Source organism: Colletotrichum abscissum, assembly GCF_030869225.1.
Source record: "Colletotrichum abscissum strain IMI 504890 chromosome Unknown Scaffold_1.1, whole genome shotgun sequence".
Taxonomy (NCBI): domain Eukaryota; kingdom Fungi; phylum Ascomycota; class Sordariomycetes; order Glomerellales; family Glomerellaceae; genus Colletotrichum; species Colletotrichum abscissum.
In genome coordinates, this window is record NW_026849987.1 from 362,280 (window position 1) to 385,055 (window position 22,776).

A 22,776-nucleotide genomic window follows, 5' to 3' on the forward strand; every position below is an offset into this window, starting at 1 on the left:
TGCTCCCACAAGGCCACCTCACCTCGAAGGCTGGACCCCAAAGAGGCCCTACAAAGTACACAGTTCACAGGCTCAGGGCTGATGCTTTTGCTATGTGTACTTAGCGCCCGTGACGCTGAGCCTTGGCTGATGCCGATCACGGCCGCTCCTCGAGAGTGTTTCAGAGGTTGACGCTCTTCGTCATCCCCTCATTAACCCAAATTGGTTCTTATGAAAAGGTTCGTAGGAAGTATGGGCACCTCGGGAAGCGAACAAGTGTACAGTCCCAGCCGGTATGTATGTGCCGTCCAGACGACGTAATAATCGCGGAGTTTGCCAACTTGACTCCTACGGTGTGGAAACGCATCCCTGGCATAGCTCAATGGTTCGGCAGACCGGGCTGACGGTGATGAAGGCGCGGATAATCATGTAAAGGTATCAGTCATAAAGTGAGGGTAACCGTGGCCTCCTTTCTCATCAAACGGAAAATGGGGGGCCGCAGTCGGCGTTCGTGTGCTTCTCACGAGTCACCACGCATTTCCACGTCCCCGGTGCCACTCTGTTCCCCAACGACTCGGTCGTGTGACCGGGCAATAGTGGTCTCACTGCTGGATGAATGACACTGAAGAAATATCCCCCGCCACCAGAAATCGATCCCCACTATCCACGAGAGAGACGTAGGAACATACGAAAGCCTCAAAGCCGTAGTACGCTCATTACTGCAGGCAATTGGGGGGGCTTGTAAAGTGCCAGCCAGGGCTCAGCTCCAAGTGCCTTAAGAGGCGGTGCAGCCATCGACTGAGAGGAACAGACTAGAACTCTGAATAACAGCTGATTACAATGTCTCGCTTCAATGTTTGATGGACCTCCATGGCTTGTGTCGTCTTGCCGTCCTATCTGGCGATACATGGGCCAAAATGGCTACAGGAAACTGACCTCGCTTAGGCGACAGAATGTCTTGCCAAGGACATGAGAGATGCCACGATACCACCCCACCACCACCATCACCAGCCAACCATACAAACCCCTTCCCAATGAATTAGAGCGTTTTGCAAGTGTTTTGCTTTTTGCGGCTGGCTGGCAGGAAAACAGTAACTTCGTTGCTGGCGAGTAGACCGGCCAATGTGACTGGTCGGCCGCAATACGAATGGGGTGATGGATGCGTAGGACCACGGAACTGGCGGGCGAGTACGACGGATCGTCGCCGGCGTTCGAGATAACCCCGCCGCCGCGAGCGGCGAGCTTCACGGGAATGAACGCCGGGCATCCGTACGTCTGACCACGTACTCAGGATGTGATAGAAGCATGTGGTTACTTATGTCAACGATGTTCGTAATGGGATGACTCTCGTTAAGTCCGTCAGGCGTGTCACAAAGTCACTCTTCAGGTAGATTGAGTTGTCTACGTAGTAGTATTGAGTCCTGGAGTACTTTAGTTTCGACCACCGTATCAACTCCGTAATGAGATAATGTTTCGCCCCGTCACTCATACCGCTCTATCAACATCTCTGGCCCCAAATATCTGTCTAGGCTCGTGAGAATATGTGTCAAGCTACCGCGGCGGCGAAAGCACGTGTGGCCAACAGAAAAACAAAGCTTATCCACCTCGCCGTCACTTGCGTGTTACGGAGGCGAGAATCGGACCAGAGCCGAGGTCCGTGATGCCGCCACGCGTGTTTATCGAGGCCCGCGAGATGTTCTTTCCTTGGCCACGCGGTCCAAATTCCTCACCGTATGTCTCCGTCCTCGCTCATTCGTGACTTTCTTCGTTCTCGCGGGTGCAACTAGATCCCACGAAGCAGGCCGTGCGCTGCGCTTTTTCTTCCATCATGCTTCTAGGTTTTCCCGTTGATTCACACCGTTGGGACTCTAGCACGAGGACGTGCTAGCGCACGACAGCAAACGCATCTCGACCCTCAGACTATTAGGCCAGTCAAGGCAGATGAATCCACGATGGCAAGGAGATGGAAGAAGGCGTGACGTATCGTGATTATTGGGTACATCTTGCGTCCGTTCGGCATTGGGCAAGATTCACGCCGTCCGCACCCGCTTGCTCGGCCTCAATCCGCTGCTTGCCCATTGGCACATACCAATATTAGTGGCCTGCCCATCACCATCAAATGCCAGCGAAACATGTTGCTCGTGAGAGCGGGACGCCTCCGAAGCTCGAGCTTTATCGACCGAAGAAGACAAGCATCATAATTTCAGAACGGCATGGCGCAGTTGGCGGTAGTCTGGCTCAACTGCCACACGCTCGAATGCGGACAGAAACATCTCTAGGCCAATCTACTCGTGCAGAGTAGCATCCGAGAAACAAAGGGGTCCAAAAGTCGTGTGGCTTGTCAATTCAAGGCACCAATCCATTGGACCCTTGCTGTTGCGATAACTACGCTGCTGTCGCCGTTTCCATTCCAAGTTCGTTTCGGCAATGGTTGTTTGCATTGCGGTGGCATCCCGATTCCCCATGCCCCTTGCGGGATTCTGGCGTTGGTATTCGTAAAGTAGGGAGATAGTCGTACCACGAGAACACAGATGTGACAGGGATTGATATCCCAGAGAAACACGATTGGATGGAAGGACAGCAACGATGAGACTGCACGAAAAGGGCACGGCATGTGTGTCAGAGGTTCAATCAGCGGGCCCGAACGGACTAGGAAAAAAGTGAGGAAACCATTGGCCACTTCGAACTTCAGCCCAATAACCTTGTTAACCGCAGCGCTTGTATCTGCCCTCTCAACTTCCAGAGTTACAACCTGTCAACTTGTCAGGAACTCCAACTTCCAACCAAAGCTAAGAGATAGCTCCAGTCTCTTCTGGCGTGCTCGTTTTGGTTCTAGAATCCCGCTTAATAGATCTCGGGCAGATACGGGGTTCTCGATACCCATAAGCGGTCTACCCAAGATGTCAAATCCTAGGCTTCTCGGCCGGTGACCTGAACCAGGCGTTCCGTTGAAAGGATTTGGGGACAAGGCCGGCGTGCTCCACGCAAGGTACCCGAGCGCATCGTCCTTGGGTCCGTCGACGCCCGTACGAGGACCGGACGACGACCTTCTCTACGTTTCTCTCGAGTTCATCGGTGAACTGTCAAATTCTCACGATGGTGGGGAACCAGACCGCCTGACAATGCGCGACGGACTCGCGACCAGCTTCCCGCCGGCCCCCCCTTTCCGGCCCCCGAGTTCACCGTCCGGCCGCAAAATGTTCATCCACCTACTCGCTACATGAGCCTTGAGAGAGAGCCACTCTGCCGCTGGCGTCGGCTGGTCCGCGGACGACGGACTCGTTCCAGCCGCTGCCGCTTGATATCGCCCACAATTGAGTGCTTCCTCTTCAGTCTTCACCGCTGCTTCAGTGTGAGGCCTTGGTCATGCAATCGATGTCTTAACAGTCTGCTGCTATTGGGCCATGTCACCGGCTGCTACCATGGCAGGCCTGGGTTGGTGTAGCCCTCTGCGACCTTATTCGCCATCTCCACTCACACACACCTTTGCGGCGTTGCGCAATCCAACTTTTCTCTCTTACACGGGCACACATACCTACACAAACACACACACAACTTACAAGGCACATCTCGCACCAACTCCCACCTGCACTGGGCAGCCATACGGCAAATCTGCAGGTCTGCAACCGCGTTTCCCGTTCCGGCCCTACTTGACTTCCGGGCGCTGGCTTGACCGCCTTCTTCTAATCTCCCGCCGTCACCTCCTTCATGCATGAACTAGCTAGCGCCTATCAACCTGCCTCCGTTGAATTGCGGAAAGCTTGAATTGGGAAGTAAACAGTTCTTTGAAACGCCGCTGAAGGATTTCAATCTGGAAGCGAGAAGAGACAATCGCAAAGAGGGAAGGGAAAAAAAAGTCTTCTCGCGCGTCGCGCCCCAGAGTCTCACTGTCTTGACGTGTCACTTCGGGAATTAAAATTTTTTCCTCTTCCTGCTGCCTCACCTTGTCACGACAACGCACAATACCAAGTTTCTCTCTATAGACAGCTCACACAATGGCCCACAGCCTCGGCGCTATTAGTGTCGTATTGCTCGATATCGGTGAGCACCTTTCTTACCAGATGCCGAACTCACCGTATCCAGGATGATTTTGTTGCATTGGCGGATTCAAGTCTTGATTACATTGCGTATGCTGATTCGAGACTTTCTAAATATGCAGAAGGAACCGTTTGTCCCATATCCTTCGTCAAAGACGTGCTGGTATGTCGTCTCACCCCAAGTTCCTACCAACCACCCACCCCCTGGTCCATCGGGTGATTTGCAGCCCCCTCCGGGTGACTTCCTTGAATTCTCCTCCGATGGCACGGAGGTGGTATTCTTCATTCCGAGCCGGGCAACCGTGCGCTTACTCCCACGGCGGCACAATCCCGCCGATATCATTGCCGTGCTGATGTCTCGGTTTCCAGTACCCGTATGCCGTCGATGCCCTTCCGGCTACCCTAGACAAGCAATGGGACAATCCCGAGTTCGCAGTCTACCGTAATGCGTTCCCTGAGGACTGTGTGTCTGATCGACCAGTCTTCGAGGCGCACTTCCGCGACCTTGTCAAACGCGATGTCAAGGCATCGTACCTCAAGGCCCTCCAGGGTTACCTCTGGAAAGAGGGCTACAAGTCGGGTGAAATCAAGGCGCCTCTCTTTCCGGATGTCGCTGAACGTCTTTTGTCCTGGAAGGACGCCGGTCTACGCCTCGTCATCTACTCCTCAGGCTCTGTTCCCGCCCAAAAGCTCTTCTTTGGCTACACAGATGCTCAGCCGGCGGACTTGACGCCCCTCATCTCGGGCTGGTTCGACACGGTCAACGCCGGCCTCAAGACTGAGCCCGGCAGTTATGCTTCAATCCTGTCAAACTTCGCCGGCACAAAGCCTGAAGAATGGCTCTTCCTCAGTGACAACCCCAGCGAAGTCACAGCCGCAATCATGGCCGGAATGCAGAGCATTCCCGTCGTCCGCCCCGGCAACGCTCCACTCCCAGATGACCTGAGCCCAACGTTGCAGCCGATCAGAGACTTCAACGAACTCAAGGGCCTTGGATCCAAACACTGATACGCGACTAATTTGGCTTGCGGGGTACCCGACGACGAGTGTTGCTCCTAGACTTTGGTAGCGCTATTGGAGACATGCCGGCATGGAAACGCCTCGAATACAGTCTGCATCCGGTGAACACCATCTTCAGCTTTCCCATCTCCGTCGACTGCCCAATTCCACATCTCTTGTCCCGTCCATCCCATCCCTTACCCTTCAAGCAAAGTCTGTTCTAGATGCCCATCGCTCATTCCTCGGCTTCAGACGCGTGGGATCTCATACCTAGCTTTACCCGCAACAGCTGATAAAAGACCGGAAACGAGATGGCCAAACTTGTGAGAAACAGGCAGGTCGAAGCTGTTTCCATTGGAGCTCGAGACCTTGACGCCCCATCCAAACGCCAGAGGGCCCGCGGCAGCCGACCAAGTCCTTGTTTTGTCTCGCATGAATTGCCGATTGATCCAGATGTAGAACATGGACTCGTCCGTCCCGTGGAAGGCAGGTGAAAGCAGCCGCGCCGGCCCCTCGCTTGCAACGGGCGCTTGCCAAATGCCCGGACGGCGGGGTTAATCGTGGGCTCGTCGTGCCGATGACATTCGTCCCACAATATAGGTCATTGTTGGCTTATTGGAAACGTGACATCTTCGAGGCGTCCAAACGGAAGTGAAAATATGGACGATCGCCTGTCGATCGTTGTGAGGGGAGAACGCTTGGAACTTACACCACCCCAAGGCCCGCCTCGGCGTCTGATCGTCCAGTATTGCCCCCAAAAAGGCAGCCAGAATCGTGATTGGGCCCCGTCTTTGATCACAATGGCAACAGTGATGTCCCGTTTTCAACCCACTTGATGATCTGCCCGCCGGCTCCCTGGGCCGAAAAGTTGATCCAATCTAGCGGCATGTAATCATGAACCCTTCAGTGTGATTGTGAAGTTGTTACGATTCATGCCCGGGTTGAGCTCCTGCTTGGCAAACAAGGGCAACGGTTCGCTTGAAGCATTTGCCCTCTTCCAGAGTGAATACACCAGCTTGTTGGTGGCCTTTCCCTCAAGTTGGACGTATCCCAAGGCCGTCATGATCTCAACCAACCGATCCTGAGAGAAATAGCGTGAGTTATCGACACAGCTCCGAGGGAGGACCAAGAATAGTGAGGGAAACAGGGCGCGAGTAGCATCCGATAGATCGTCTCCAGGCTGGCGGAGAAATGAAAGCGTGCGGAGAAGCATCTCACCACGTAGTGAGTGGTCAGGAACGTAGTTGACAACCAAGCTGAGTGAGATGATGTCAAATCGATCCGAGTCGTCCATTGGTAGCGGTCGCTCCATGAAATCCTGCTGCAGGATGCCCGCCCGTTGGCTATTGAGGTCGATGAGAGTCATTTCGAAGACGCCGCTCTTGGAGCAAGCGTTATCAGTACTGAGAGCGCCCACTTCGAGCATTCGCAATCGGCGATGCGCCCCGCCCTCGCTCTTCCCCTCACTTCGAGTGTCCTTGGACTTCAATGGCTGCAAATCGGCTGATCGTAGCCAGTCCAGGAGGACTCTCGAGCTGTCTCCGCCGCGATCTACTCGTTGGCCTTGGAGACTGGCTCGCTGGTATTCCTCGAGCCCGCCGAGGGCAGAAATTTCGGCTGCAACCGCTGCTGCCTCCCTCTCATCATTCCGAGCCAGTGCTTGCTGGCGCTTCTTCTGCAAGGTGTGATGAGTGTTGATAAGCGTTCTGGTCTCTTTGCGAGATATGGACTTTGCTTTTTTGATAGTGGGAGGGCGGCCTCTGGACAACAGCTTATTGGCGGGCTTCGTCCTTCCCATGTTTCTGACACTTGTTTGGGGCGGAGAAGAGCGATCAAAGTGAGGAGCAAGAGGGCTTCGATTTGCGCTTCCGGGTCGCGTACGTTGAGTGAGCTTTGGATATTCTCAACGAGATCAATATCAAAGTCGACATAGCAGATGCTTGGGGTTTTTTTTTTCTTTCTTTTCCCTGCTCGAAGAGTGTAAGTCGAGCCTTATGTAAGCAGTCTGCTTCCTTTTGGCAAGTGCTAGGTTGAGCGCGGTTCTAGTCGGGTTAGGCTAGCCAGCAACGGCGGAATGATTTTCCTCATCACTTTCCCCGTCTCCTCCAGCCAAGATAAGATAACGAATTGGGGCGCACAGACCAAGTCAACCCTAAGCCCACAGATGAGAGAAAAAAAACATTTGACTTTCGGAATCTCTTCTTTTTGCACTCGACCTCGACACCGACGACAACCCAGCTAACCCGCCCAACCAGCCAACATCCCCATCAGTCACAATGGCCCCCAAGGACTCGAAGAAAGGTACTTGAGAAATCAACTCCCGGTAGCAGCAAGAAATACACACTTGCGAGCGCAACATTCCCAACCACCATATACACAAAACGCACACAATGGCGACTCGACAAAATCTCTTGTTTCGTCGACGGCAACGGGCAGAACGGTGACGGAACGGGGGATACACCAACAATCTCTACGCCGAAACCTCTCTCCCGGAGCATCATGCTACAGCAGATTTTGCGAGTTCTTTTGAAAATAAAGAGCGATTGCTGATGCGACATCTCTACTCTAGGCGGTGCCTCCAAGGCGCCTAAGGGCTCCAAGCAGGCCAACAACGCTGCCAAGGCTGCCCTGAAGGGTGTAAGTACAAGCAATATACCCCTCTGCCCGCGGCTTCCCAAGACAACCGAAGTGCCTGCGTCCGAAGGAGGACGGGATACTGTCTGCCACCACAAATTAGAAAGCTGACAGCATCTTCCCCTAGGCCCACGGTCACTACAAGAACAAGGTCCGCTACACCACCTCGTTCCACCGCCCCAAGACCCTCGTCGTCTCGCGCGCTCCCAAGTACCCCCGCAAGTCGATCCCCCACGAGCCCCGCCTCGACGAGCACAAGATCATCGTCCACCCCCTCAACACCGAGTCCGCCATGAAGAAGATTGAGGAGAACAACACCCTCGTCTTCATCGTCGACGTCAAGTCCAACAAGGCCCAGATCAAGCAGGCCCTCAAGAAACTTTACGACATCGACACCGTCAAGATCAACACCCTGATCCGCCCCGACGGCTCCAAGAAGGCCTATGCCCGCCTCACCCCCGATGTCGATGCTCTTGACATCGCCGCCACCAAGCTGGCTCTCGTCTAGAGCGGATGTTAATTTTCCGCGAAGGACTGAAACGGGAATGGGAAATGAATAAGTAAAAAGCAATTCGGGTTCATTGACTGCAAAAGGCATTGGCATGGGCGTCTCAAGGTTGTTGATACAGATTCCCCAGGAGTGGCATCTCCTCGAGGGCACCAATCGATTCTCCCGGTACTCAGGCTGGAGTACCATGACCGTGTTCAGTCTCGAAGAAATGCACATGAATGCGAAATTCGCTTCCGGTGACCATCCTTGTATATCCAGACGCAAACTTTGCAACCGTGAGATCGTTGTGACATGCCAGATATTGTTGTAAACCTGTCAGACGGTGTTCTGACATGATGGGATTGCCATTCTTCCTCGTACATAGTGATACATATGCTTGTACATGAGCAACTTCCATCCGAAGTTTCTCTACGCCCCTCTCTATTCGGTCTACCGTTTCCCCCACGAGTATGCCGTTGTGACGTGTTCCGTATCCTGTTTCCTGTTGTTCCAGCGTGTGTGATTCGACGGTTTTCTCCAAACCCATTTAACCAGAGCGCATGTTGTTGAGGTGCTTCATCGTGAGGAAGTTGACGTCAAGGAATCTGTCAACGCAGTTGGCCAGGCATCCCTCCTCGCCCTTGTCCAGCTTCGAGCCGCGGATCGAGCCACTGACGCACTTCTTCCAGCAGATCTCGGTGAGAGCATGGGTTTCTATTCATGATTCGAATTAGCTGCCAAGTCCTTTCTCTCTCTCCCTCTATGTCTGCAGCCATCTGATTAGACCGCGCACATACGCCAATGCCTCCCATAGTCTCCCATCACCTTCAATCTGCCATGCTCCCCTCTTCTACGGTCCCATAAGATGAGGATATACTAACGTGACTGAATTTGAGATCTCTGCTGCTCGTTGGCAAGGAATTGGCGGAGCTCAAGCTTGTCCTTGTCGTTAAGCTTGTCGAGGTCTGAGTTCTCGAGCGCTGATCTTGAGGAGTCCATCGTTGTGTCTTTGTGAGATTTTCCAGATCCTTGATAGTACGTTGTTCGTTAGGGATTGCAAGTGCGGGATGGAGGAGCGTATGTTGGCTGTGACGATAGTATGGTAGAGGTCAAAAGTCTTCCAATATTTGCCTTTCCGTACTTCTTGCATCCAGCTTTTTTTTTGTCTCCACTATAACCTGGGCATCTCCCATTGGCTGAGTATGGGCGCGAAAACCAAGCACGCACAACGCCATGTACTTATCAAGATCACAGAGCAGTGCAAAGAAACATATCCTCAGCTTCGTGAATAGTGACTTAGGTTGAGTAAGCCTTGCTGATTTGTAAAACTGGCAAGCATTAGAGCTGCGTGAGGCATGCATTGCAAAGTTTGGGAACCAATTCGTATTCTCTTGTATCTACCAAGACTAAATTAAAATCGATCAATTGACATGAAAGCCCCATTGTCCAATCCCGTTGCTTGTTTTGTTGCTTGCACAAGCCATCACGGTTATGCTTCATGCCCTACTAATATAACGGCATGGAAGGAAATCAAGTCGTAACGTTGACGACAGCGCCCCGATGTATTCTTCAGATGTACTTGTACTTGCGAGCCAAGGTCATGCTCACAACGCTGAAGAGAATCAAGCTTCCAAGAATGACAAAGAACGGGACAAGAGAAGTGTCCGCAAAGGGAACCGGAACGTTCATGCCGAACAGTCCACAAACGAGGTTGAGCGGAACAAGAATCGACGCGAGGAACGTGATCTTGCTGAGTACTAAGTTCGTGTGTGTACCCTGAGAGATGCTGTTGATGGAAAGCTGAGCCAAGTAGTTACTGTGGGAGCGAGACAGAATCTTTTCGAAGTGGCCGAGGTTGGTGACCATAGTGACGACGTGATCCTGTATATCGCCGAGATAAAGTCCAATGTCCATACGGGGTGTAACCTTGTAGTTCTCGTTGCAACGCTTGGTAAAGCCTCGCAGGACATCAGCTTTGCCTCCAAGAAGGCGCATGAGAGCCATGGTGTTCTTGCGCACTCGGCCAATGGACCGCAGAAACTGGTTTGAATCATCCTCGCGGGCGACGAAGACGCCGTCCTCAATGGCGTCAGCCTCTAACTCAATGTCGCGGATGACTGGAGCAAAGCAATCCACAATATCGTCACTGCCCAACAGATTAGCACTGATAATCGACTTCGACTGTGTCCACTTACATCAGAGCATAGCAAATCCAGTCGCTGCTCAGCGCAACGTAGTCCCTAAGCAGGGCAATCCGCTTGCGCACGTGAGAGGCGTGGGCATTGGGCTCGAAACTGAAGCTCAGAGTACCCTCGCGAAAGACAACGACATAGAGGTTGTACGGCTCATACTCCAAGCCGTCGTCTTCTTGTACTGGGGTGAAAGATCGAAAGCTTGCGAAGTAGTACGAGGGAAACAGCTCAATTTTCTCCCGCGCTTCTTGCGTCGTAATATCCTCAATTGTCAAAGGATGGATACCGAATGCTTTGCAGATGGCGGTAACCTCCTCTTTGGTAGGGCTGTTGACATTCAACCACCAAACTCCATCGGACTCATCGGCGGGGAGCGTGAAGAGGCCCCGAAGATCCTCGCCGGGAAGAACCAAGTCCCCAAGTTCTGCTGCGTGGATCGTAGATTCCCAAGCCGAAGAAAAGAAGCTGAACCGGTTGGGGTCCAGGGGCTGCTGGGTAGCTACAGGCTTATTCTTAGCATCTTCGGCGGCATGCTCCTTCTCCGAGATCTCCTGCTCATCAGAGGTGTCAGAGGGCATGTTGACAATATCTCCATCAACAGTGCTGAGTTGCAGCTGAGGCTGACCCTCAGACGTCTGTGTCTGTCGTAGGTCCGGGAAGGCACGGAGAGAATCGCGGCGACTAGCCGTTCGCGATGCCTGGTCAGACTGGACGAAATTCTCCAAGTAGTCGAAGTCGATGTACAGCTGGTCCTTACGCCGGGGATCTTGTAGAGGGAAACAGACGTCTTCCTCGGCCGACTGGTTGGTGGCCAAGCTGGCGCCGTCATCGACCGTGAAAGGTCGACTGCGGTGGCTACGGCGGCTGCTGATTGAGCCTGCGCGATGCAGGTTCTCCTCGCTGCCCTTCCTCTCGGCCTTGGACTCAGAGAAGGACATGCCACGCTCGCGACGGCGCGCTTCAGCGAAGGCTTTGACCGAGTTGGGAGGGGAGATGGATCTCTGGTCGGTGACCGTCTCAACAGTCGGTCGACGAACCCGTCGCGCATGCGGCGAGACGTCACCTCCCTCATCATCGACAATTGCCTCTTCGAAATCCCGAACCCTGATACTTGGCGACCGCTCACCAGAAACCGAGTCGGGCCCAAGAAGGCGCGCTCCATACAGAGTGTCGAAAGTGCCTCTTCGAGGCCGCTCTGGGTGAGGGCTAGTGGCAACCTGATGGCGGTGGTCGTCGAGCTCAGGGATCGGCGTCTTGAAGCCGCCCTCAGAGATATTCTCCTCGTGGTCAGACATGTTGACTTTGGTGCTGCAACCTGGCAATATTGCTTGGTTTCACAGCCAACGAAAATATTGACCCGCTTGTGTGGGTAGCTCGTTTGGTGGAATGGGTTGTAAGTCTCAAACTCGTTCCTCTTCGAAGGCCTCCGCAACTCTTGAATCAGGCGGCGATACCCATAACTGATGCGTATTCAAAGTAGACCGTTACCGAATCGCACTCCTCGCGGCCGGCGCGGTGTGCGCTGAAAGAGTAGCGAGCTTCCAGGGTGGCTGTGGTCGTGCCAGTCCCTAGAAGATGCGTACACGCTGAGGAGACAGCGTTGACGCACAAGAATGCTGGAGATGTGATGTTGTATTCCGGTTATTTCTGTTGATTTTGAAACCCGATTACGGAGGTTTCTTGTGCACTCCGCTGTAGACCCAGAAACCAGGACCTCGGAGTGAACAGGTGGGTGAGGTAGCGTCAGCTGCGAGTGAAGCCAACTTGGTGGTTTGGAGTGTCGGGTAGAATATCAAGTGGGTCTTTCGACCTGGGAAACTCGAAAGTCGAATGCGATTCTATTATTTGTCGCAGCAGTTCGGAAGACACAATAGTATGTGAGGTCGAGGAGGTGATTATTTGTTGTTACGAGCGGTGTTGAGGGAATCGGATAACGATCGAGGAACAATGGTCGTCGGTTTAGGTGGTGCGAATGGTGACCCAAGGATGTGGGACTTTGTCTTCGTCGTCCGGAAACAGTATGCGATTGTTTTGGTAGGTCGCTAGATCAACCACCAGAACAAGATCAGACTAATCTGATGAAGAAAGCTGGTCTGACTGCTGCACAATCAAATGAACAAAAGGTTGGTTTGCACAGAAAAAAAAGGAGTTTGGACGACAGGTCTTCTCGGTTGTCCTGAGCGTGTTGAGGGTTTTTTTTGAAATTTTTGGTGGTGAATGGAACCGAAAGATGACGGGGACGGCCAGAAGGTGATCAAATGCAAGGGAAGATTTCCCGGTTCTGAGTGAAAATCCGACTTTGGAGCCAGTGAGTCGCTAAGGTAGGTGGCGGCACAGGCCAGCCGAGAGAGACTTTTTTTTCAGGTTCCAGGCCAAGGATGTCTGGGTGTGTCATACCAGTGACCCCACACAGTCCGCTGGCCTGTTTAGCCTGTACCCCATCGTTCGCCTTGTGGTTGGGCTGCACCCAATAGCAGCTGCTGGAGCAGGAACATGGTGCCGAAGGCTGCACGGAGTGAAAGTGAGCTTGCAAACCAGACCTGAGGACTAGGGTCCGTGCTTCACTTGCTTCGGAAACGGCATACCTGTTCCCTACCTACCTAACCTTACCTTACCTTAGGTGCCTTGCTAAGAGACGTTCCATTTGCTCCTGCCACCATAATACCAGATCATCCATTGTTGATCACCTCGAGATCGCAGACCGAACCAAATATTCGAAGACACATCTACGGCCCGACAGTCTGCACCAACGACTTGGCAAAGAGGTTGCTCACCACACCAATCCATCTTCCAGCGCAACCCCCCCCCCCCCCCCCCCCCCCCCCCCCCCCCAACCACAAAAAACAACAAAACCACACCCTGCGCGGCGCCCACACAAACACACACCCACCCCCCACGCACCCCCCCGCCCCCTCCCCCCGCACACCCCCCCCGCCCACCCCCCCCCCCCCCCCCCCCAATCATCAACCGGCCAACAACCAAAAAGAACAACGCTTTTGGACAGTTTCGCGGGCGCAATCACAATGGCCGATCAAATCCTCGACCAGGTTCGCGATATCGCTGAGGGCCAGATCGTACGTCACCCGGTGGAAACCTGCCTCCCCTTCGGCTTCTTTGACGCATCTCCAACTCCCAGACGCTAACGATGTGTTCCCTACAGGACTTTGAGGGCCAGAAACTGGCAGATCTCCTCGCGACTCTACTTCTCTCGGCATCTGGAGTAAGTTCTGACAATTGTTCGATATCAAACTTGAAAGCACTCCATGCTGACTTGCCCTTCCCTGTAGGTTCTTGCTTTCATCATCGGATACATTCTGCAAGACATCAAGCTCGCAGTCTACGTTGGCTTAGGCGGAACCGTACTCACATTCCTCCTTGTCGTGCCTCCTTGGCCCTTTTTCAAGCAACATCCAGTCAAGTGGCTAGAACCTGGATCCGCGTCCGGCTCCGGGACACGAAACGAGGTTACAATAGGGAAGTCGGGATAGCCGGAACCAAAGACGTCAATTGTTCATCAAGTCATTGTGATGTATATTCCTGCATCTGTAATTGTGCCCACCCCAGAGGGCCTCTCTGGCTAGCTGTTTCCGCCAGCTGGACGCAGTCCTCGCTCGTCAGGAGAGTATCACTTATTGTATCCTCATTCTGCGTAGCCATGACACATAATGCTGCGTATCCATCGACCGAGATCCTCGCACCATTGCCTTGCACCATCTCAGCGCCCATACTTCTGGAACTCCCAGTCGCGGTTGTCCAGCGGGCAGACTTGTCGGGCCTTGAGCCAACGTGAGATACAATGGAAGTGGAATGCATGCTGCACGTAGGTTAGCGAGAGTAGGCAAATGGAGTACAGAAAACATACGTTGCATATACCCCAGGCCACAGTGCACTCCTCACTCGTTGCAGAGGCTTGGTTTGCCTGACACTCGATGCCTGTGTGTTATTAGCATGCGTAAGGGCGAAACAGCGGGTTTGCATGTCAGCGTCCAACTCACAGAGGTCCATGATGTGGTTTCTGCAGATAGCGCAGTTGTCGACGACAATGTCCCATGCCCACAAGGCAACAGCATTCCACTAGAGGCACTTGTAAGCTTGGGTCAAGCTATCCAATTCCTCCATCTACGCACCTTCTTGACTTCGAAGCGCTTCTTCGCGTCCACCGGCCTGCTCTCGCCGTCGGCGGCCTTCTTGGCGACGGCAGTGCCGGGCGCATCCGTCATATCGACATCGGCCATTGTGGAATATCGAATCGAGCTACGATTCCGGCTACGGTTGAGGCGGTAAGTTTGAGTTCTGCACAACTGAGCGATACCGGTCAAAGTCAGGATGATATATTAAATGTCGAAGAAGAAGCAGCGGTTCGGTAGTATGGACGGCTTGCGGAGAAGGCGTGAGAAGCGTACCTTTTCTGTGTCGTTGTAGGTCAGCTAAGTCCGATCAATGAGGTCCAAAGGGTTGCGAGCGGGCAGGCTAGCCTATGTCGAGCCTTCCGGGTTGCGGGTGATTTTCTTACAAAGATGACTCAAACCAACTCCTCAATATTTTAAGAGAAGAAAAGTAGCTTTGACGGGTTATTACGGCCTTTGTCGTGTCTCGTTTGCAGGCCGGATTTCTGTGGTTAGGTTGGTGATGTATGCGAATGGCGGGCAGGAAAGGCTGCCAACGGGAGTGGCCCCGGTCCGTAAGGCGCCTGATTCCACGCCTGCCTTGGCGGGGTTCATGAGGCGTAAGGTAGAATGACCTACCTCCCCTACAGTGCGGGAAAGCGGTCGTTGCCTGTCCCTCAGGGCCGGGGGATTTCGGTGCTTAGGTACCTGTGACCCTAATGTGCCCTGTAGACCTGCCCGCACTGCCTGGGAGTAGCAAGCCCATAGCAAACAGTGGGAAAGCGAGCAGATTACCTAAGCTTGCTACGGCTCAAGACAGTCTTCACGTTACCAAAGTGCGCACTGGGCCCAGCAATGGGCCAGCACAAAGTCTCAGGTTGAGACAACTTCTGGAAGCATTTCCCATGGCAGCATGTAGAATAGGTTGAGTCCCTTTAGTAGAGAGTCCTGCAGCGATTTTGAGCATCTAACACAATCGGAGTGAGGGAGGCGAATTTGGAAGACGGCGGGGATTCAGTGACAGTCACACCAAGTAGGAACTGCAGCATTTGCCTCTGACTGGGCAATCGTACTCAGGCATTGGATCTAGGTACCTTACAACGTGAGCGGCCTGACTTCAGTGGCTTGCAGTTGCTCCATGATACCAATCAAGCACGTCTTGGATCCCTCCTCTGCTTTCTACCTGACTTTGGGGCTTTCTTGCGGAATCGGGGTGACGCAGCTCTTCTCAAAAGTCCAGGGCCGTGACTCGTATCAGCAACCTTTTGCCAATTTCGACGATAGAAGCAAGGATGGTGAGGTAATGCGAGCCGTCCGGAGCTGAAGACGGGGAGTAAGGCTGGAAGCGCACGTGAAGGGGTCAACACGGAGATCCACCTCTCTCTTACGGGAGGTCACTGAGCCACGCGTAGCCTGTAAGGGGCAACTAGATAAGGAGGGATAATGGGAAAGGTACTTGGATGGGATCCATGATGGGATGGGATTGGCAGTGACACCGAGGGGACGGGATGACATACCTGCCACCGCCCGCGCTGCGCTACGCTACGCTACCTACTTGCGTATGGATAGGTACCTAGGACAGGCACCTCAGGTAGGTACCCAACGCGCCTTGCTAGTGTGGCGAGATACCTCTGGGCCTCAGACAGGAGGAGGGAAAGTCGGGCAGGTTCCTCAGCGAACACGCCCAATCTGGGCAGGTTTGGCAAGGCACACACACGCACTCACCCAACATCTCCACTCAGCTCAAGGTCTCCTAGCACCGGGGTTACTTAAGCCCCTCTCCCCTCTTTCGCCGCATGCTGTGGCTTTGCTCTTCCCCCGATTCTTGCCATCGTCACCTTACTCGACTCTTCAGCCCGTCACTCATTTGTACGGCAACATGAGCAGAGAATATACACGCGCTTTTCCTGCATCAGACTCTGGCTTCTACTTTTCGCTTTTACTCTCTCCCAATCCGCTTCCTCAAACAGACCATCCTCCTGGCGCTTGAACGTAGCAAAAACAGTACCATCGGAAGAAGGAAAACCCACCATATCTAATCTTGCTACAGCCAGCGTATCCAAGCCTCGCGACCGACAGATACCTTCCTTCCGCCACCATCATATCCTTACCTTCTCAATTAAGGCATTCTTTACCTTCCAGCGACCATTGTCTAGGACTTCTTCCCCTTTGTCGACCCTGACTGCCGCCAGTTTCTATCCTGCGGTCGCTGCGACACAACTTACTATCCCATTCCTACGACTCAGAATGCAAGAAACAACAAATCAAGCAAAGCCAACGCCCACTCGTCGCCGACAAAATCGTGGCGGTGGCGGCAAGGCTGCTGGACAGAAGATGTACGCATCAGAGACCGACGTCGCCAATGTCTCAACCTTGGCCTTCGATCAAGCCGGTCATCCTCATACCCCCCAGAAGTCATATTCTGGCTCGCCTGAGCCGCAGTCCGGCAACGGCAACCAGCCTGGCTCCAAACAGCGCTCGCGAAACAAACCTCGGGCTAGGAACCCCAATACCGTAGCTTCGCCTGACGTCACCCGCCAAAACCGCCGCTCGACCCCTCAGAGCATCCCGGTGAACAAGTCGGCAGCGGCCGCTTTCGCTGGCGCGACTTTCCATGCTTCGCCTGCTCCATCAGCCTTACCTATGCCCAGCTTCTATTCAAAGTCCATTCCCGAATCTCCAGGACCCAGGCCGGAAGCCCAACAGCAGCCGTCCCCACCGGCAACCGAACGACAACGCCCGACACCTCAGCATCCTGCGACCGCACCTAGGGCTCACGAGTCGCCTCTTGACGCCATTTTCAGAGCCGATAGAGCTGAAAAGGAACAGGCGCGGCGATCGAGTTCGTTGAACTCGTCCGTTCAAACAGATGGTTCTGAGTCAACCGCTGCCCCTTCGCCCAGGGATGCCAACCATGGCCCTTTCGTTGCAAAACCTTACAACACTCACCCTGGGCACCGTATGCCTCTCCAGAGATCATCTAGTGGAATCTCGGCCCAGGAGCTTGACGGCTTTTCGGGAAAGCCTCTTGGCCCTGCATTCTCCACCCCATACCAAGAGCGCATCCGCGCTGCCCGTGCCGCTCCCAACCAGTCTCCGAATGGCACGAGACCTACGCAGGTCTCGCCTGCCGAGGATCGCTCTGAAGCTCTGAAGAAGTATCTCTTTGGGGGCAAAGGTCTGGCTTCAGCTGCCCAGCCACCAGCTTCGGCTCCGCCAGCTCAGTACGTCCATAACGGCTTCATGGGAAATAACCCGGCCCCTCAGGGCGACCAATCTGCCGATCTCCGCGCCATGGAGGACAACCTGCGCCGCATTCTGAAACTCGAGTCGCCCATGTCATCTACACAATCGGGAGAACGTCCTCTGTACTCTTAGGCGGCCATTGTCTGTCGATTGCAAACAACAAGAAGGTTCATTACACTTGGTACTTGGGGCGTCACTTGGCTGGTTCGCTTTGTGCCGTTGTTCCTCTTTGGAAGACGCAGGAGTACTGGAACTCATCTGGCATGGGAATGAGAGTCTGCGCTGCTTCTATTTGATATGACTTGTTACTTTGTCTTGCTGGGTGTCTTGGGGTTGCGGGAAAGCGGGAAAGCGGGAAAGCGGCAGGAGCTCGCAGTTGCTTTACGTGCCTACCTGAGATTCTACTTGATACCCGAAAGCGATGTTGATGTTCTCTTTTCAGTTAGGACCAATTCATATTCCGTTTCCATCTTTCATGTTCGATCATGTTTGTATCCATTCGAATTAGACGACTATCAAGATATATACTTGGTGGCGTTGGTGGTCCGGCTCTGATCTAATCCTTTACACTTTTGGCATACTTGGACGGCCGACCAAACAGGACAGTATCAAAATAGTTTGAGAGGGAGCTCTCTGTAAACAATGTACTAGCGATGTTTCTGTCCTTGGTGAAGTGCCGTGGTTATGCTACTTGAGCAGACTACCGCGCAGCCCTTGAACATGTCCCTACCTATACATGGCCAATCTGGGGTGTCTGTTATGTAACAGTTCACTGTGGACTTTCCAACCAGCACCTGTGATGCAATATTCCCTAGCCTCCCTTTTCCAATATTCAACGTCACCGGCCCCTTTCTTGTGACGAAGCCTCTCTGCTTCTTCAACTTACTGAGCAAGTTAATGTCGGATATCAGCATTTATCTTTAGACCAAGTCGGATGACGGTATATAGACGTAGCACAACCTTAGACTTTTAAACTAGAAACTCGGATGAGCAGCGGGAAGCTTTTAGAAGCCCCTGAGGGTGAGACTACGGCCGCCCCAGCAATTAACTTCCTGGCTAAGTCACTGATTCTCGTGTCGCTCTAAGCTCATCCATCAACCAGGAGCCGCAGCACAATGGACCACCTCTATGATCTCTCACTAGGGGAACATCATCCCTGGCATAACGCATCAAGGGGGCAGTGGTACGCTCCTGTCAAAACCCGGCTCACGCTGCCAAGCTCTAGTTATGTATATTTGTTTTTATTTCTACCTTTGCTGGCTGCTCGGGCAATTCTCGATATTAGCTATACAGTATTAACATACAGTATTAGTAGATACTCCTACTATTTCGTTAGATTATTTTTTTTTAGATTTTCTACTTTTTTAAACTTTCCTTCTTATAAAGTTTATAATTATTTGTTTGTTTTTTATTTTTACTTTTACTAGCTACTCGGGCGATTCTCAATATCGTTTATATAGTATTAATATACGGTATTAGTAAATACTCACACTATCTTACTAAACTATTTTTTTAGATTTTCTAACTTTTTAACTTTCCTTCCTATAAAGTTTATAACTACGGATTATTAACGGCGATAATAGGCGCTATTACCTTATAAGCCCGCATACCTAGCTAAGTTAGCTACTTTTCTAAGTAATAGTAGCTTATAACGGTAGTATTAGAGATGCCCTCGTCGCCGTCGTTAAAAATAATACTAACCTTACGATATTTACCCTAGTACTTTTAACTTCACTCGTATATATATATATTCGTTACCTTATTTCCTTTATTAAAGTTAAAAAACGCTACTTCCCTTACTATTTATTACTATTACCCTATTACTATCGCCCTATTACTATTGCCCTATTGCTATTGCCCTATTGCTATTACTATCGCTATTATTATCGAATCGTTTATTTATTTTTAAATATATATTATTAAAATGCCGAGATACGTAGTTATTATCGACCCCTAGGGCTTCTTTAATAGCTAGAAGTTCGATTTTATAAATATTATACTAAAGGACCCCGGATTATAATATAGCCGTCTTAAGGAATACGGATTAGATATTATTAATTTAAAAATTAGAAAAATATATATTAATATAACTATTACCCTAATAAGCGCCTAGCTTATATAATATAGTAGCCTTAAAATACCTAACTAACTTTAGAGTATTATTAATACTTTAAAAACGTAGCGTAGGAGTAGGTTAAGAAAGATTAAAAGGGATATTCTAAAGTTATTAAATAAAGTAAAAAGTAGGGGGTAGTTTTTAGCTATTCAGAGGGCGATTAATATATTACGGCGGGATTATTAATATTCAGTAACGGCTACGGCCGGCTATTATTAGTTATAAAGTTTGTTATGTAATAAAAATACTTAATATTAACCCTAATAGACTAGCTTACCCGTAAAGGCGAAGATGGCCCCTAATAAGGCGGACCGGACCCCAAAGGGAAGTTTATAATTATAAATTAATAGTAATATTAAGCGCCCGACGCTACTACTTTATAAGCCTATATACTTAGCTAAGCTCCCTACTTTTTTAAATAACTATAGCTTATAACGGTAGTATCGGAGATGCCCTCGTTATTATTATTAAAAATAATATTAACCTTTTAATATTTACTTTAATATTCTTAATTTTAACTCGTATACGTATATATATTTATTACTTCGTTTTTTTTATCGAAATTAAAAAACGCTTCCCTTATTAGTTATTATTATTACCTTATTACTATTACTATCGAATTATTTATTTATTTTTAAATATATACTATTAAAATACCGAAACGCCTAGTTATTATTAACCCCTAGGACTTCTTTAATAATTGAAAGTTTAATTTTATAAGTATTATACTAAAGGACCCCGAGCTATAATACGATTATTTAAACGAATACGGATTAAATACTATCGATTTAAAAATTAAAAAAAAATATTAATATAACTATTACCCTAATTAATACCTAGTTTATATAATATAATAACCTCGAAATACTTAACTAACTTTAGAGTATTATTAATATTTTAAAAACCTAGTATAAGAGTAGAGTAAAAATGACTAAAAAGGATATTTTAAAGTTATTAAATAAAGTAGAAAGTAAGGGGTAGTTTTTAGCTATTTAGAGGGCGATTAATATACTACGGTAACGGGGTTATTAATATCTTAAGTTTAGTTAGTATTAATAATTAATAATAGCTATACTAGCTATAGCCGGCTATAGCCGGCTATTATTAGTTAATATAAAGTCTTATTAAAGTACGTAATAGAAACTCGATATTAACCCTAATAGACTAGCTTGCCTGTGAAGGCGAAGATGGCCCCCAATGAGGCGGGCCGGACCCCAAAGGGCTAGTTATGTGTATATTCTAGGCGATCGCCTTGATTGCCTACGGTGCCAGTTCTCCGTCCTGCAAGAAACGTTCGTCAAATACATGTTTATACATAACTCCTTGTCCTTACGTCTTCCGGCGGTGACGGTGCATTAGAGAAGCCGGCGACGAAAAGGGCGACGCTCCAGTAGCATCAGTCTGTCTGTGAGTTTCAAAGGGATTGTCTTATTGAAATCTCTTTGGTAAGTTTCGCATTCAGGTTCAACATGGGAGATAGCCTGAAAGACGTCCCCTGACCGCTAATTGTAAAATATTGATGCTATTACAGAACTATTGCCCAAAGGCTACATCTTCATTGTAATACAAATACAGACACTCGTATTATGCTGGATGAATCAACCGCTACGTGGTTTTCACGAATGCACGTAAGTTGGCGTCATGACATACTTGTTAAGACAAGCCCACTCATTCGGCGCCGAGACAGCGGAAAGAACTTTGTCCTCATCTCCAATATGTAGGTTTTGTATCCTGGGGTCTGAGTAAGAGTATGATAACGCCCGAAAAGGATCCCCGAGGGTTCTGTTGGTTGCAGCATCAGACCGCAATAAATGTATAGGGATCAGCATGATGGCTCCGTCTAGCCTGACGCGATGCTGACAGAAGTGAACTAGCGAGAGAAGTTTACACCTTACTTTGAGAGGCATAAGATATAGTCTGACTAGGAGCTGAAGTGCCGTCTATCTCGTCCATTCCGCCAATGTGGCTTGCGAGATACTGGGCCCACGAACGTTTCCATCAGTGTTGTTCAATCCGCTTGTTCTGGGCTTCCGTCGGAATGATAGACATCAGCATGCTCAAGATAATGAGTTACCGAATCAAACATCCACGAGATCAGGGCATAAGAAGTATCGATCCCAAGCTGGAAGATCCTGTACCTTGGTCATTGGGTTTGAGTATCAGCAACCCATAATAGACGATATTCTCGACCAGGGGCATTTTCACAACCATTCAGCTTTCGTGGAACAATGAGACTCCCTTTATCTAAAGTGTTCAAAACAACTTCTTATACTCAGCCGGAATTCCAAACATCGCTTGCCCCAACGCTGTCTTCAACCAAGTCATTCGGTTCTCAATCCAAAGTAGCAACACTTGGGCAAGAAGAGCCACCGAAAGATGTAGATGGAACTTCCTGGTTACTTTCTTGCGGTATTCGGGGTTGCATGGGTTATCAGACATGGTAGCATTTGATTCGTATCAATCGCCTCTGCGACTACTGCCAGCCCGGATGTAGCAAATAGTTGGTGTCGATAAACCACAACAGCACGACAAAGCCGAAGGGCTTTTACAGATAGTGGACAAAACGTGGTAGATCATACAAACGACAAAGAAACGAAAATGTTCTGTACACCAGCAGAATATTCGAAAGTTTACGTGAGATTTTGAAAGTTAGAAAACATCATGGTTGAAGTGCGATGCATTGTCCGACGCGAATCTGATGCCTACATCGGTCATGCTTTCGAGGTTGATAGCAATAGCCCCTCCAAAAGAGATACTTGAGACAGATGACATCTTCAATCAATATATCGACCTTCGCCGTTGTTGTAGGAATCAACTTGTCAACACACCCATGGGACTGGATGTAACAAACCGACCCAAGTTCGATATCGCTGTAAAGCTGATAGCATAAGTGCCATTCAAGCGTGGATATGTAGAAAAATGCACATGCACCAAAAGGAAAGATCAGACACGAGAGCACGTGACTTCGCGAGTTGAC

At 50.5% G+C, this 22,776-nt stretch overlaps 8 protein-coding genes across 8 annotated transcripts; 4 read left to right on the forward strand and 4 right to left on the reverse strand.

Annotated features, from left to right (window-relative positions):
- Positions 1-4,132: 4,132 nt before the first annotated feature.
- Positions 4,133-5,024, forward strand: CABS01_00102 (enolase-phosphatase E1; the record flags this gene model as incomplete). Its single annotated transcript, XM_060533486.1, has 2 exons — positions 4,133-4,318; positions 4,386-5,024. The coding sequence occupies 2 exons, from the start codon at positions 4,133-4,135 to the stop codon at positions 5,022-5,024; spliced, it is 825 nt and encodes a 274-aa protein (XP_060406000.1).
- An 883-nt stretch (positions 5,025-5,907) lies between these two features.
- On the reverse strand, positions 5,908-6,813 carry CABS01_00103 (nucleolus protein; the record flags this gene model as incomplete). The annotated part of the gene is made up of 1 exon (XM_060533487.1): positions 5,908-6,813. The coding sequence occupies one exon, from the start codon at positions 6,811-6,813 to the stop codon at positions 5,908-5,910; it is 906 nt and encodes a 301-aa protein (XP_060406001.1).
- Positions 6,814-7,291: 478 nt separating this feature from the next.
- On the forward strand, positions 7,292-8,157 carry CABS01_00104 (ribosomal protein L23; the record flags this gene model as incomplete). Its single annotated transcript, XM_060533488.1, has 3 exons — positions 7,292-7,316; positions 7,585-7,652; positions 7,777-8,157. The coding sequence occupies 3 exons, from the start codon at positions 7,292-7,294 to the stop codon at positions 8,155-8,157; spliced, it is 474 nt and encodes a 157-aa protein (XP_060406002.1).
- Positions 8,158-8,686: 529 nt separating this feature from the next.
- CABS01_00105 (Tim10/DDP family zinc finger) lies at positions 8,687-9,138 on the reverse strand (the record flags this gene model as incomplete). Its single annotated transcript, XM_060533489.1, has 2 exons — positions 8,687-8,853; positions 9,021-9,138. The coding sequence occupies 2 exons, from the start codon at positions 9,136-9,138 to the stop codon at positions 8,687-8,689; spliced, it is 285 nt and encodes a 94-aa protein (XP_060406003.1).
- A 570-nt stretch (positions 9,139-9,708) lies between these two features.
- On the reverse strand, positions 9,709-11,626 carry CABS01_00106 (CorA-like Mg2+ transporter; the record flags this gene model as incomplete). Its single annotated transcript, XM_060533490.1, has 2 exons — positions 9,709-10,285; positions 10,335-11,626. 2 exons carry the CDS (start codon positions 11,624-11,626, stop codon positions 9,709-9,711), a joined length of 1,869 nt encoding a protein of 622 aa, XP_060406004.1.
- A 1,728-nt stretch (positions 11,627-13,354) lies between these two features.
- Positions 13,355-13,819, forward strand: CABS01_00107 (microsomal signal peptidase 12 kDa subunit; the record flags this gene model as incomplete). Its single annotated transcript, XM_060533491.1, has 3 exons — positions 13,355-13,405; positions 13,492-13,551; positions 13,619-13,819. The coding sequence occupies 3 exons, from the start codon at positions 13,355-13,357 to the stop codon at positions 13,817-13,819; spliced, it is 312 nt and encodes a 103-aa protein (XP_060406005.1).
- Positions 13,820-14,046: 227 nt separating this feature from the next.
- Positions 14,047-14,566, reverse strand: CABS01_00108 (E3 ubiquitin-protein ligase RBX1; the record flags this gene model as incomplete). Its single annotated transcript, XM_060533492.1, has 4 exons — positions 14,047-14,145; positions 14,194-14,264; positions 14,327-14,405; positions 14,459-14,566. 4 exons carry the CDS (start codon positions 14,564-14,566, stop codon positions 14,047-14,049), a joined length of 357 nt encoding a protein of 118 aa, XP_060406006.1.
- A 2,118-nt stretch (positions 14,567-16,684) lies between these two features.
- Positions 16,685-17,815, forward strand: CABS01_00109 (uncharacterized protein; the record flags this gene model as incomplete). Its single annotated transcript, XM_060533493.1, has 1 exon — positions 16,685-17,815. The coding sequence occupies one exon, from the start codon at positions 16,685-16,687 to the stop codon at positions 17,813-17,815; it is 1,131 nt and encodes a 376-aa protein (XP_060406007.1).
- Positions 17,816-22,776: the final 4,961 nt, after the last annotated feature.